At 43.4% G+C, this 12,797-nt stretch overlaps 1 protein-coding gene and 1 non-coding gene across 8 annotated transcripts in view; both read right to left on the bottom strand.

The window, feature by feature from the left end:
• The window catches only part of LOC146374240 (eukaryotic translation initiation factor 4 gamma 1-like), a 44,832-nt gene that overhangs the window by 10,026 nt on the left and 22,009 nt on the right, over positions 1 to 12,797 (bottom strand). For 4 of the 7 annotated variants that reach the window (XM_084951987.1, XM_084951990.1, XM_084951991.1 and 1 more), the window contains 15 exons: positions 9,492 to 9,584; positions 8,962 to 9,046; positions 6,945 to 7,946; positions 6,716 to 6,804; positions 6,301 to 6,493; positions 6,053 to 6,186; positions 5,820 to 5,945; positions 5,322 to 5,732; positions 3,374 to 3,520; positions 3,018 to 3,254; positions 2,797 to 2,901; positions 1,495 to 1,821; positions 1,284 to 1,395; positions 1,070 to 1,181; positions 717 to 958 (listed from right to left, as the gene is read on the bottom strand). In XM_084951987.1, coding sequence (XP_084808113.1) covers positions 717 to 958; positions 1,070 to 1,181; positions 1,284 to 1,395; positions 1,495 to 1,821; positions 2,797 to 2,901; positions 3,018 to 3,254; positions 3,374 to 3,520; positions 5,322 to 5,732; positions 5,820 to 5,945; positions 6,053 to 6,186; positions 6,301 to 6,493; positions 6,716 to 6,804; positions 6,945 to 7,946; positions 8,962 to 9,046; positions 9,492 to 9,584 — 3,415 coding nt within the window. Of the gene's footprint in view, positions 1 to 716; positions 959 to 1,069; positions 1,182 to 1,283; positions 1,396 to 1,494; positions 1,822 to 2,796; positions 2,902 to 3,017; positions 3,255 to 3,373; positions 3,521 to 5,321; positions 5,946 to 6,052; positions 6,187 to 6,300; positions 6,494 to 6,715; positions 6,805 to 6,944; positions 7,947 to 8,961; positions 9,047 to 9,491; positions 9,585 to 10,261; positions 10,363 to 12,797 lie in introns of those variants that run through there. The other 3 variants (XM_084951993.1, XM_084951989.1, XM_084951986.1) reach the window with 3 other exon arrangements.
• LOC146374241 (small nucleolar RNA SNORD66) lies at positions 3,599 to 3,673 on the bottom strand. The gene has a single exon (XR_014802615.1). It is a non-coding gene; the product is annotated as a small nucleolar RNA SNORD66 (small nucleolar RNA).

The raw sequence follows: 12,797 nt of genomic DNA, 5'->3' as shown, positions 1-12,797 counted from the left end.
GAATGGGAGGCAGAGCCTTCAGTTTTCAGGCCCCTCTTCTGTGGAACCAGCTTCCAGTTTGGATTCGGGAGACAGAAACTATCTCTACTTTTAAGATTAGGCTTAAAACTTTCCTTTTTGCTAAAGCATATAGTTAGGGCTGGACCAGGTGACCCTGAATCCTCCCTTAGTTATGCTGCAATAGACGTAGGCTGCAGGGGGATTCCCATGATGCATTGAGTTTTTCCTTTCCAGTCACCTTTCTCACTCACTATGTATTAATAGACCTCTCTGCATTGAATCATATCTGTTATTAACCTCTGTCTCTCTTCCACAGCATGTCTTTTATCCTGTCTTCCTTCTCTCACCCCAACCGGTCGCAGCAGATGGCCGCCCCTCCCTGAGCCTGGTTCTGCCGGAGGTTTCTTCCTGTTAAAAGGGAGTTTTTCCTTCCCACTGTCGCCAAAGTGCTTGCTCATAGGGGGTCATATGATTGTTGGGTTTTTCTCTGTATCTATGAAGCGCCTTGAGGCGACTTTTGTTGTGATTTGGCGCTATATAAATAAAATTGAATTGAATTGAATTGAATGATGAGCCCAGGTATCTGAAAAGGACTATTTTTTTTTTCAAGTCTGGTCTCCTGCTGTCTGATTTCTTTATTTAGTATTGTGAAAGATTTTTTAATTTAAGTTTAGCATATAATATTAAATATTTAAAAGTTATCTCAGGCAGGCTACCATTCTCTCTGCTTCTGGCCCGTTCTCTGCTGTCTCGGTCATCCGTCATGCTCGCCACACGGCGGACTGGATCAGCAGGGCCACGCTGCTCTCTGTCCCGACTCCGCTCCTCCTTCTCCCGACTGAAACTGCGTTTAGTGACCTGGAGCTGGTTTCGATCACGGTCGTCTCGTCGCTCGAAGCGGTCGCTGCCACGATCTGAGCGGTCGAAGCGATCACTTCGTTCTCGACTCAAGCTGTTTCTGTAGAGTTCAGACAAGAAGTCGTACAATTGTAAAATACATCTCTACACACTCACAGTATGAATACTGAAAGGTTTGAGCTGGTAATGAGAATTGTGTCCCTTTGCTCACCTCTGAGGAATTCTCTTATCTGTGTCTATTGAAGAGCCTGAGGACGAAGGCTGCTGCAGGGCTGAGAACCTGTTGAGCGTGCTGGTGGCTGGTCGGCTACCCGTCTCTGAGCCTGGGGATTAAAACAGGCACACGATACAAATTAAACTTCAGTTCTGATTACCACAAATAGATAATTCTTTGATATATAAACACATTTGTGGAAAAAACCTACCAGAATCTGCAGGCTTGGCACTTGTGCCACCGCTACTGCCCTTACCCCAGCTGCCCCATGTGCCTTTACCTCCTGGGGCAAGCAGCTGATTGTTGAAGTCAAGAACAGGAGTCTGAGAAGAAAAAGCTGTCATTAGAAGTCTGATATTTTCAATTGATTGTCAAAATGTGCTTACATTGTGTGTGAGAAGAAACCCCCCTCCCTCTCTTACCTTAGTGATTTTGCTAAGGCGAGAGGTGTCAATAGGTCTGTTTTTAGAGATGGGCACTGTGTTCCAGCCGTCATCCTGGGGAGAGGCACCACGCCCTGGGGAGTGGGTTCCCCTACGGCCTGGAGAATGAGGGCCTCGACGACCTGGAGAGTGAGGGCCCCGACGGCCTCCACCCATCCTGCCTCCTGAGCCTCCACTGGATTCCTTTTTAGAGATGAGGGCTTGCTGCACCTTCATCTGCTCCCTGTGTTCCTCCAGCTCAGCCTCTTTGTGGATCTGGTCGATTGTCTTGGGACCCTGATCGCCTCGCCGGGGCACCCAGTTATTCTGGAACAAGTACAAGACAGAATTGTGAGAATGATGGGGGGAAACAACAACAAACACACACACAAAAAAAAAAACAAAAAAAAAAACAAAAAAAACGAGGATGACTTTGAAAATGTATTCTTTTTCTGTCCATGTCACCATTGTATGAATGAACACAAAGCAGAGCTTATGTACCCTTGTCATTTTGATGAGTGTCTCTAAATCAGTGACCTTTATAACTACAGTGTTCACAGAACAAGACAGAGAGAGAGCGTGAGATAATCATTCCAGTCGCGTTTCTGTTTTTGTCTTGAAAGGAAATAAAACATGCAGTATGTGCTTCAATTAAACTGGGCCACTACACTGACACAGAGCAGCAGATTCCAGCTTGAAAAACACTGAAAACAGCAGGTTTTGTAGGACTTTGTGGGAGGGACTGGAAGCCTAACTAAAGGACTGCAACATTCCTTCAAAAGAAAGAAGCTTCAATACCACCAGACTTAACTGGCTTCAGAAAGTTGCACGTAATTGAGATAAATTGGGGGGAAGGGGTGACAGGAAAATTATGAGGCACACATGATGACATAGCATAGGATCACTCGAATCCTGTTACTTCAATTGAGAGAAGATGAATGGATGAATGAACATGCTGCTGTTTATTGTCTCAGCCAATGGCACAGAGTAGCTCTGTGTTTAGGAGCAGCAGCTCCTAATTGGGAACCCAACAGATTTAAATATGATATATGAAATAGCATTTTCTATCACTTTATCTGATTTAATAAAAGTGCCTGTAAAATCTCAAGTGTTGCAAAGTGGGTCAGGCTTTAAAAAGCTAGATCTTATTTTTGGTCTACTCAAATCATAACATTTATAAATAAGCATTTTTTTTAAAACAACAAATCTACAACCAGAGAGATTTAGTTGGGGAAAAGGCTTAAGCTCCAAATTATATATGCAAAACAGCTCATTGAGTCCATATGCGACTTTGTTATTTACCCGTCGAAGGTCCAGCACATCCTGCAACATGAAACGGATCCTGGAGGTGGTCTTCCTCTCCTTTATTATTTTCTCCATCTGATTGAAGTATTGGTCCATACGAGGCTGAAGTGGGACACAATAGTTAGGTTAAGTGCATTGTGTGTTTATCAGTCAAAATTATAGAATCTTGGGTTGCATGCATCTCGGTCATGTGTCTCCAACATGTGTGTGTTTTGTACCTTGGCCTTCTCAAAGTCAAGGTCCTTGCCAATGGTGGACAATAGTCTGCACAGGCACTCCAGAGACTCCTCGTCATGGTTTTTGAGCAGCTTGACAATGCAGTCGTGCATGATGACCTCTGTGAGCATTTTCAGCTTGAACAGCTCACCAATGAACTTGATATTGCCTAGAGACCTCCTCCTGGCCTTGTCCTTAGCCTCTTCTAACTCCTCAAGGAGCCGCTGCTTCTCCTCCTCCTGGGAAACAAACACAAAAAAAGTACAGTTGGATCTCTGAAACCTTTCAGATGTTTAACTATTGACTTGACACATGACTTCCTTTGTGCAAATAATACTTCACAATGCAGCATACATACCCCGGATGCAGCTTCCAGCTCTTTCTGCTTCTTCTCGAAAATCTCATCATCGTCCTTATCCTTCTCAAACTCCTTCTGGCATCGATTTAGCAGCAGCTTGCGAAAATTTACAGTGGCTCCTGGTTTATCTGGAATTTCGACTCTAAGCTGAAAAAAGCAGAGAAAGAAAACATATGTTAAGTAAGTGGCAAAAGAAGACAGGGTGCAAGCTCAGTGTTGCAGTGGCTCATCAGTCCCTCAATCCCATCACTTGGATCACTGGCCCAGACACGTGGCACTAATTTGAGTTCATCACTGGAGACTCAAAGACATTTGTAAACTAGCAGTACGAGGATTGACACCACTGCAAAAGCATTGTTGCATCTGCCAACCCCAGTGTCAATCTATTACAAACCATTAGGGCTGCATGATTTTGCATAAAATGAGAATCACGATTTTTTTGCTTAGAATTGAGATCACGATTCTCTCACGATTTTCTTTTCCAGTATAAATATTTATTGTGCTTATTAACTGCACATCAACTTCGTAACAGTTGAGACTGAACATAAAAACAATAAATAAACATAAAAACAACAAATGTCTCACATTTTGTCGTTGCCGCAAAATGTTGTACTGCTTGAAATTCCATCTCCACCGTTGCTGACACTGCGTGTATAGAGCAGGTAGTGCAACAATAGAAAAATAGTTGCGGGACGGCACTGTGCAGCGTTTGTCTAGGGTGTTGATCATTTTCCTAAATCCCTCGTTTTGCACAGTGTTGATGGGAGCCATATCTTTGGTCAGGTGATAAGTGATAGCCTCCGTAATTTCTTTGTGCCTGCGGGAGTTCGATGGGTATAGGGAAGCGCTGTATAAGGTTCCCGTTATTCATGTTTGGGTGGTTGACCGGGACGGATTTTCTCCAGTCACTTTCTCGTCATCCCTGACGTGCTCTCCGTTGTTTTTTCCCTGCCAGTTTTAGCAGCCAGCTTCTGTATCACGTGGTATAAGGCTCCGCCCTTGTCATTTGTTGAGCAGGAAGAGTGAGCGCTTGTTTTCATGCAGATTACGATTTTTTTTTTTTTTTTTTTTTTTTTTAATCGTTGTCATTTGGAAATGAGATCGCACATAAGTATGAATTGAGATCGTGATTTTCTAACAATTAATCGTGCAGCCCTACAAACCATGATGTCACTTTTGCGATAGAGTTTGGGCTTCCTGCATTGCCAACAACTACATTTAAGATCGAACAATGTTATTTAAAAAAACAAAAACAACAACAAAAAACATATATACATGCACACACACATTTATACATATAAAAAATATGCAGTACAGTTAGAGTTATCTCACTTCAGAAGTTCAATTAAAAAAAATGGTACCCTACAATACCCCCAAGACCCACAGCAATGGTCGCTTCGCTCACTGCTTAAACATTGTCTCACAGTCACTTCTATTTATTTCAATAAGGCACAGGAAGCCGCTGCAGTATTCTCTTGAATGTTAGGTGTCATCACCCAGACAATACTGGCACATAAGTGCTGATATTAGAGGAGAAAAGTCAAAACGGGAACCAAAGACGTTGCTGAGTGTTATTCTGCAAAGTTCTTTCAACAAAGCCTCAAGTTTTCAAACAGTCCCAAGGTCTCCCTTGGTGTATCTGTGAATGTCTGAGCTCCGGTGCTGGAAAATAATTAAAATGGTGGCAAAAACCGACCGGACACTGTACAGATGCGGCTGTGGCACACCGCGCTAAGTTACAAAACAATATGATACAGACTTGACATATCGACAAATCTCGCGGTAGAGTGCTACAGGCAAAATCTCTACCGTTGGCCAAATTCATATCGTTTCTACCGTATACCGCTTATACCGCCCACCCCTACTCTGCTGCATAAGTTAAACATCTAAACAACAACACTTCCATTGTAAATATTCAAGCATCTATATTGGGTGAGTCATCACTTACCCCCATAAGGCAGCGGCACATGTTGGCATAGGCCACAGAGAAGTCTGGTTCAGAGATGGCCTTTTCAAAGGTGAGGTCTATGACTCCTTTCAACCGCTCTTCTGTGTCAATGGTCAGTTCTGTTACTTGTTTCATGAGCTGCTGAAACTTTTGGGGGGTCAGTTTATTGAGGATGCTGCGCACCCGTTTAAACAGCTCCTGGGTCTTGATCTGCTCTGGTTCACTCTCGTCTACCTCCTCTGCCCCACGGCTGCGAGTGCTTTTCTTCACTGAAGACTTCCACGCCTTCTCTGCTTTGTTCAGCTGCACCTCATCACTGAGTGGCATGCTGCTGATGATTTTCCTCAGTTCTTTCCTCGGCATTTGTTGAGAGCGACGTGGTCCGCCAATCCCCATGCCCATACCCGGAGACTGTAAGGGAAACATCAAAACATGATTTAATTGAAGTAATAATTCAATTGGAAAGTGCTCTATTACACAAAGAAAAATTGAACTCACTGGTCCTCTGCTTCCTCCTCCCATGCTGGGCCTGCCAAGGTTGGCAAAGGAGGGCGTGAAGTCAGGGCCGCAGTTCATTCCTGGAAGGCGACTGGGGTCGAGTTGTCGCAGAGGTGTTTTATTAGCCTGAAAAGACAGAAAGCAGGATGGGAACTTAATTACAATTTCCACTACTATGTGATCTAGACATGTCTTATTTCACTTAGACTAGACTTTAGGGTAAGTCTTTGCACCTTGTCCAGGACAACATCACTGATGGCTGGTAGACCCTCAGGTTTGTTCATACTGGCTGAGATGAACTGGAATCCCAGAAGAAACTCACGGTCATATTTCTTCTTCTCTTCTGTGTTTATTGGCATCCATTGTTCTGAAACAAACAGAAAACAGAAGATGTCTTCTTGTTAAAAGACATTTCACAACATATGAGAGGAGGAAGGTAGACCACTCAATGAATAAATTCTGTCAAGTTTCAGACACCCACCCTCTTTGTACTGATACTTCTTGTCAGTGGCAGTCGGCTTGGGAGGATCCGGCTGAATATTCTCAGCATCCAGCTTGTCCTCCTTGTCCTCCCAGGTTAAGTCTGCCTCCTCTTGGGCAGGAGGAGCAGTGGCAGGGGGCTGGGGCTCTGGTGCTGGGACTGGCTCAGGCTCTGGTGCAACCACCTTTTGCTGCTTAGTCAGAAAAATCAGTTTGGAATTTAGGAAGCTCATAAATATGAGCTTCATTAAGACATTACAGTAAAAATCAGCAACTGCAGTTCGTCTTATGTCCCTGGAAAGGGTTGATGACTAGTTTCTTTTTCAGCTTCAGTGGATATGGAGTAATTGCAGATTAGTTACAACAGGCAAGAAAAGTATGAGAATGAATGAACAAATACATCATCGATCAGATACCTCCTTAAAGGCATCCAGGAGGTCTCCCACAGCCTCCTTTTTGTTTAGATCCTTCATTTTTCTTTTTTTCTTTGGCACAGACACAGCAGCTAGAGAAAGAAAGACAGGCAGCCTCAGATGAGCTCAAAAATACCGCATCTGACAGAAAATCTAAGGATGACTCAATTCTCAGTTTGTAGAAAGCAGAAACAAATGACTAAAATAAATCAAACTTGGGGAAGTGACTAACCTTGCATAGTAGTTTCTACAGGGGCAGAGGTGACCGTCTGTGGGGGAGGAGGAGGAGTGTCTTCCCTCTCCTCTGCTGTAGGAGGGGGAGGAGTGGGCACCTTTTCTGGGGTGTTGTCAGCTATTGAAACTGTCTCTGTAGGAGAAGAAGTCTCTTCCTTGGTGCTAGACTGGGGCACTGGAGTGTCTTCCTTAATATCCAGAGTGGCTGCAGGAACAGTTTCTGGAACCTCAGGCTGGGCAGGTGCCGCCTGAGGTGGTTCCGCTTCTTGAGCACAGGGTGCAGGGGTTGAATGTTTAACAGGTGGAGGTATGGCTTCTAGATATAGTCCTGCCTGAGCGACGTTTGCAGATGTCTGTATTATCGGCTGCTGACTGACATCTGGTTCAGCTATGGGGCTGTCGTCACGTTCAGCTGTGTTGACGGCAGGTGCTTCGGGGTCTTGAGGGGCTGGGAGCGGCAGCCCATTGGGTAGTCGGAGCTCCTCAGGCTGTGCAATTGGAGACTCCAGAGGGTCCTCTAGGTGACTTGGTGGTAACGTGACCGACAGCCTTTCAGGTTCCAACTCGGCCACACCATTAGTGGAGGAAGGAGGAGTTTGGGGTGTGTCTACTGACATCACATTCTCTTCTGCTTTAGTCTCCTCTTCCTTTGCCACCTCCTCTTTCGCCTCTGGTGCTTTATTGTCAACTTTGTTCAGTGCAGCAGAGGTGGGGACAGGATCAGGAAGGGGTGCAGGATAGGCAGGTATCTCAGGTGCTGACTGGGGAGGGGGTGTAGGTTCCCTGTGAGATGGAGGCGCATCCATCACATCTGGAACAGGAGGGCTCGGTGCAAGTGCAGAAATAGTGTTAATAGGCGTGTTCTCAGCTTCTGACAGAGGAGCGGGTAACGGGGTCTTAGTGTTCGTATCAGAGGTGTTAGCCTCTGTAGGGATGGAGTCGCCTTTGTGAAGTTCAGGGGTCTTTGCCACAGGTGGAGGTGTAGGTTTCCTTCTGTCATCTGGAGGGTCAAAAGTCAGAAGAAAAAAAAAATGACACAGTTATACAGTCCACATTCATGTTTTTACAATCAACACTGAATACATTGTTTCTAAAAACCTATAAACAGATATTCATCCACAGCCACGGGTCAGCTATGTGAGGATAATAAAGCTTTTTATGTTATGTTATATATCTACACCTCATTCAACCCCCTTCCCAAAATAAACCAGCTTCCCTGTTTTCCTACACTTTGGCGAGCCACTCAGGGATGTTAACAACTTATTTTAACTATGTTTAAATCCAGCAGAGAGAATGGCACCAAGCAGCATGGATTTACTAGGAAAATTCTCATCACTCTTATTATGAAAGTGGTGCTTGATATCAGTTGTGTGCACTTCCGTACAGATAACCCTACTTAGCTTTAGGTGGGAAAATTACCAAAAAAAAAAAAAAAAAAAGTAAGTTCTGTTTTAAAGAAAAGACAAAAAAAAAACCCAGCACATGCGATGCTGACTGCTCAAGATTCACCAAGATACTTGTTGTTCACCACAGGGCTCCTCGATGTAGCTGCTCACACAGACTAAAATATGTACAAACAACTGAACAGTGAAAATGAAATGTGTTTCAACTAAGAACTGCTTATGCCCAAAGGCTGTGATTTAACATGCCTCATATCCACATAGATGGCTTGTTTCATGAATCAAGTTTGGTCCCCAGTTACTTTAACAAGATATCCAAAGTAAAGAAACATTAAGTCATACATAGCCCAGGCTCTATCTTTCCTTTCTCCTAGCTTCTTTAAACAGTTATTCCTGTTTACTGGTAGAAGTCAATCTTAACAATTAAGTAATCACAAGATGAAAACATTAACTAAAATCATTTCATTTTATAGGTGAATTTAAGACCTATTCAAAGTAAAGAATGGTTATGAAAGTACAAACGGCTAAGCAGGATGCATACAAATAACAGTTATAAAAATTGTAGTAAGTAAAATATGTATCGGCTGTGTTCAAGACTCTGCATGTGCCACTCACCAGGTCTAACCAGTGCTGGTGTAGTAGCAGCTGTGACACTCTCACCGTTGGCCTGGGTCAATGACGTACTTTCTGATCCAGATGTCTGGTGGGAGACATACACACAAACTGAAAGGTGAGCTTACAATTGAGGTTAACACTTTTTTTCCCCCCATTTGACTATGGGGGGTAAAAAGGAAAAGAAAAAACAGGCTAAAATCCCAGCTGGTTTTAAAAGCCACGTGTCAAAGTGCCAGTCAGTTTAATTTTGACAGATTGTAGTGTATCACATTGGAAATGGCAATCAGCATTCTTTCCAAGCAGTAACATGTGAACAGAGCATATGAGTCAATTCTAGTCCTTTCTGTTTTATTTAATCTTAAATTAAATAAAGCAGAAAGTATTTTTCTATATTTTAATATGGACCCCAGAAAGCAGTAGTTGTCAGGTAACGTCACTTTCAAGTGTATGAGTTTATAAAAAGCGAACAGTGTGCTTGTATGGCCGCTCTCCTGAGTACTGTTAGTTAAGAATGTGGCTCTGTGGCTCACCTGAGGTGGGGTTGGGGTGGAGCCACTACGGCCCCCTGACATAATCTCTTCTGTGATGTCTCGACCTCCTTGGTTTGGGTCTCTTATTCTGATCTGTGGAGGAAAGAAAGTAGATGAGCTACTGGTGTAAGTAAAAAGAACAAAAGATGAGGGTAAGGGACAGCAGGTAAATAACACAGACAACACTTTAGTTGAAACTAACTTCAAATGAAGAATAAAGGCAGGGGAAAAAAACCTGCTTCCCATGGTGTAGTGCCTACATTCGTCTTTTTTCACAGTCCTCCCTTTAGCTCTTATTCACTAGCTTGCCTCATTGAATGAAAGCTACATTTCTTCACTGAGGCACACAAAATCCAAACTCTAACCACCATGCAAATTCCTCTGCTGCCCAACTGAATGTGCTTCAGCCTCTGAGTCACCAGAAAAGCTGTCTGACTGAGCGTGAATTAAATTAAGCCAACTTGAAGCTAAACAGCGAAACAAAATTCCACTGCTGCTTTAAGCCGTTGTTGTTGAAAAAGCCTGCTCACATGAAGGCAAAACACAATCAGATCTGACAACAGAATGCATTCCTGTGTACACACTGCACTCTTCTTATATGTTACAAACACGTGTTTTCTCAGTCACACAAAGTAACAATGAATTCAGGAGTCCAAATGCTGCTAACTTCAGTGACACAGGCCATTCCTAGAAAAGGATTAAACCGTTTGTAACACTTTTGCACTCTGACCTACTTTTGATAGTATTAGCTCAACCATGCTGACCTTTACCTGATTCAGCCTGCTTGCAACTCCTCTCCCAGAGTGCTACAAACCCCAGTGGGCCTCTATCATCCGAGGGCTGGAGTAACAGATCTGGCTGGCTTAGGGCTGGACTTTAAACCCCCACCAAAAAAAAAAAAAAAAAAAAACCAGGACAGTGGGTGGATAACAAGTAGCTCCTTCTCAACTTAGCTCCCACAATAGAAATCCAGCACGAGACAGAAGAGCTATACGGAAGACAGAGCAGGGCTGGGCCTGACTCTCAGTACGCTGGCTCACGACTTGACCGTTTCTCATATGCTAAACAGAAGAGGAAAAAAAGGATAAAGCAACTGGCCTTGTAACGCTTTGGTATTGGAATGTGCAAACCCCCGCCCACAGAAACTAACAAACAGTTAAAGGGGCCAGAGTGTGAAGGAGGGGCAATGGCAGGGAGAATGGGAGGGTTTCCAGGAACAAAAAGTTGTCAAATGAACAAGGGTTACCATAAGAAACTCCCTGTTTCCTCAATCCCTCTCTCTTGCTGTTCAGTCATCCTGCACATTCTGTTCAAGTTGGACTTTTTTCTGACTTTTGAGAGCAGAAAAGAAAATGTAGAATTGGAGCAGGAAGGGGGGGTGGGGTGCCACAGCAGCAGAGGAAGGCTGACTGTTTAGCCCTTCCGGCTCAAACGGGGGAGGAGACTGGTGGCCACGTGGAGCTGAGCTATGTGCTGACATGTCCTCCACCCCCCACCCTGCTGAACACTCTCTTTGACGTGGGGTGATAGTGAGAGCACACAAACAGGGGAGTAGAGAAAAAAAATGGCATTTAGTTCTTGCAAGTCAGCTGGTATCCAATTTTTGGACGGAGAGACCACTAGCAACAAACACTTTAAAAAGCTACAAACCCAGACACATACACACACACCACTACCTCTGTGTGAAGCTGCCTTTATCCGTTCACAGTAGAACCTAATTTCTGTCAATGTGCCCTGTACAAGACACCAAATCTCTTGGTGCTCCTTTAAAGCACATCACTCCCGAAACTCAAGGAATGCAAGTCTTGTAGTGTGCACATGCGCACACACACAAACCCCAGCCCTTTATATTAACAGCCAAAGCACAATGTAATGTAATTACAAGCAGATATTTTGTGTGATATCACCAATGACATTTATCATCTTGCAACCAGAGCTTCACATTTTGTGTGTCTCATAGATCACGTACAGTGGATCACTCACTTTTCAGACTGAGAAAAGCAGCAGGTTACACTGTTCAGTCATATGTAAGCATTACTGCAGATGTCTCAGATGTAAAAGGATGGTGACACAAGAGGGGCTTGAGTTCACAGAGAGCTACCACATACCAGGCGAGGGCCATTTTAGAGCACAGGGGGAACACTAGACATTCTGTTAAATCAGGGAATACATTGTACAGCAGCTCAGCTATACAAAATAAGAAGTTGAAGACAAGTTTATTAATATCTTTTTCAATCAGTAAATTGAATTCAGTGTCCCAATTCAAGCCTTAATTATAAGAAGCAACAAGGATGTTTCTGTATCCCATTGCGTTGTGTTGAAACTGGATTACAATGATACACATACTTGCTCATAATGCTACAATATGTCTCCAGTGACCATAAATTATCCATCTATAAATCGTGCAAAAGCTGCAATAATACACTTTAGCTGACCAATACTTCTAATATAATAATATAATATCATGAAATCAAAAGGGCAACAACATTTTTTACTCATCTCAAATCCAGCTGCAAGACACCACCTTCACTATCAAGGACCTTCATTGGTAATAATGAATATGAAGCTTTCAATAACTTTAGCACATGGTTAAGTTCCCATGTCTTTAAAGCAGGGATTATACATGGGTCTGTTCGGGTCCCAGTGATTTAAATATCATCGCATGTGTGAGGGTCTGAATAGACGTCTAAGTACCTGCTGTTTTTTTTGACTGCGCAGACACTCGTCCGTGTCCGTAACTGAGCATAATATCTACAGTTAATAATATCTATTTTTATATGTGATACACAAAAATTTTTGTTGGATGTCATTAGGGCTGCCACGATTAGTCGACTAGTCACGATTACGTCGACTATAAAAATCGTCGACGACTGATTTAATAGTCGACGCGTCGTTTGAAGCTTTGTAAGATCACAAAAGACGCAGGAATAAGTAGTAGGATTTAAGAGTGTAATAACGGACTGAAACAGAAGATGGCAGCACTGCATGTACAAGGATGCCAGCTGCCGTTAAACCCCGAAGAAGAAGAAGTAGCTCTGTCCCAGAATTCATAGCACAGCCCAGCTCAGTTTCCAGTTAGTTTTAATATTACTCTTATTATTCTTTCTGGGTCACAAAATAAACGTTAAACATATTTTCAGGCGAGAATGTAGCTGTATAAACCTCAAATATCTGCTCGGTTTATCAAGACACCACATATTTTCAAAAACACTCCGACGTTTTCGGAGACGTCTGTTACCCACTAGCTCGATAGCTAGCCGGGGGCAAGGCTCACTAGAGCCCCTGAGAACACCGGACTTCCGGCAA

Source organism: Perissodus microlepis, chromosome 14 (assembly GCF_051167445.1).
Source record: "Perissodus microlepis isolate ML-2025 ecotype Zambia chromosome 14, ASM5116744v1, whole genome shotgun sequence".
Classification (NCBI taxonomy): domain Eukaryota; kingdom Metazoa; phylum Chordata; class Actinopteri; order Cichliformes; family Cichlidae; genus Perissodus; species Perissodus microlepis.
Note: the sequence above shows the minus strand (reverse complement) of the source record. Positions and strands in the feature narration are given on the sequence as shown.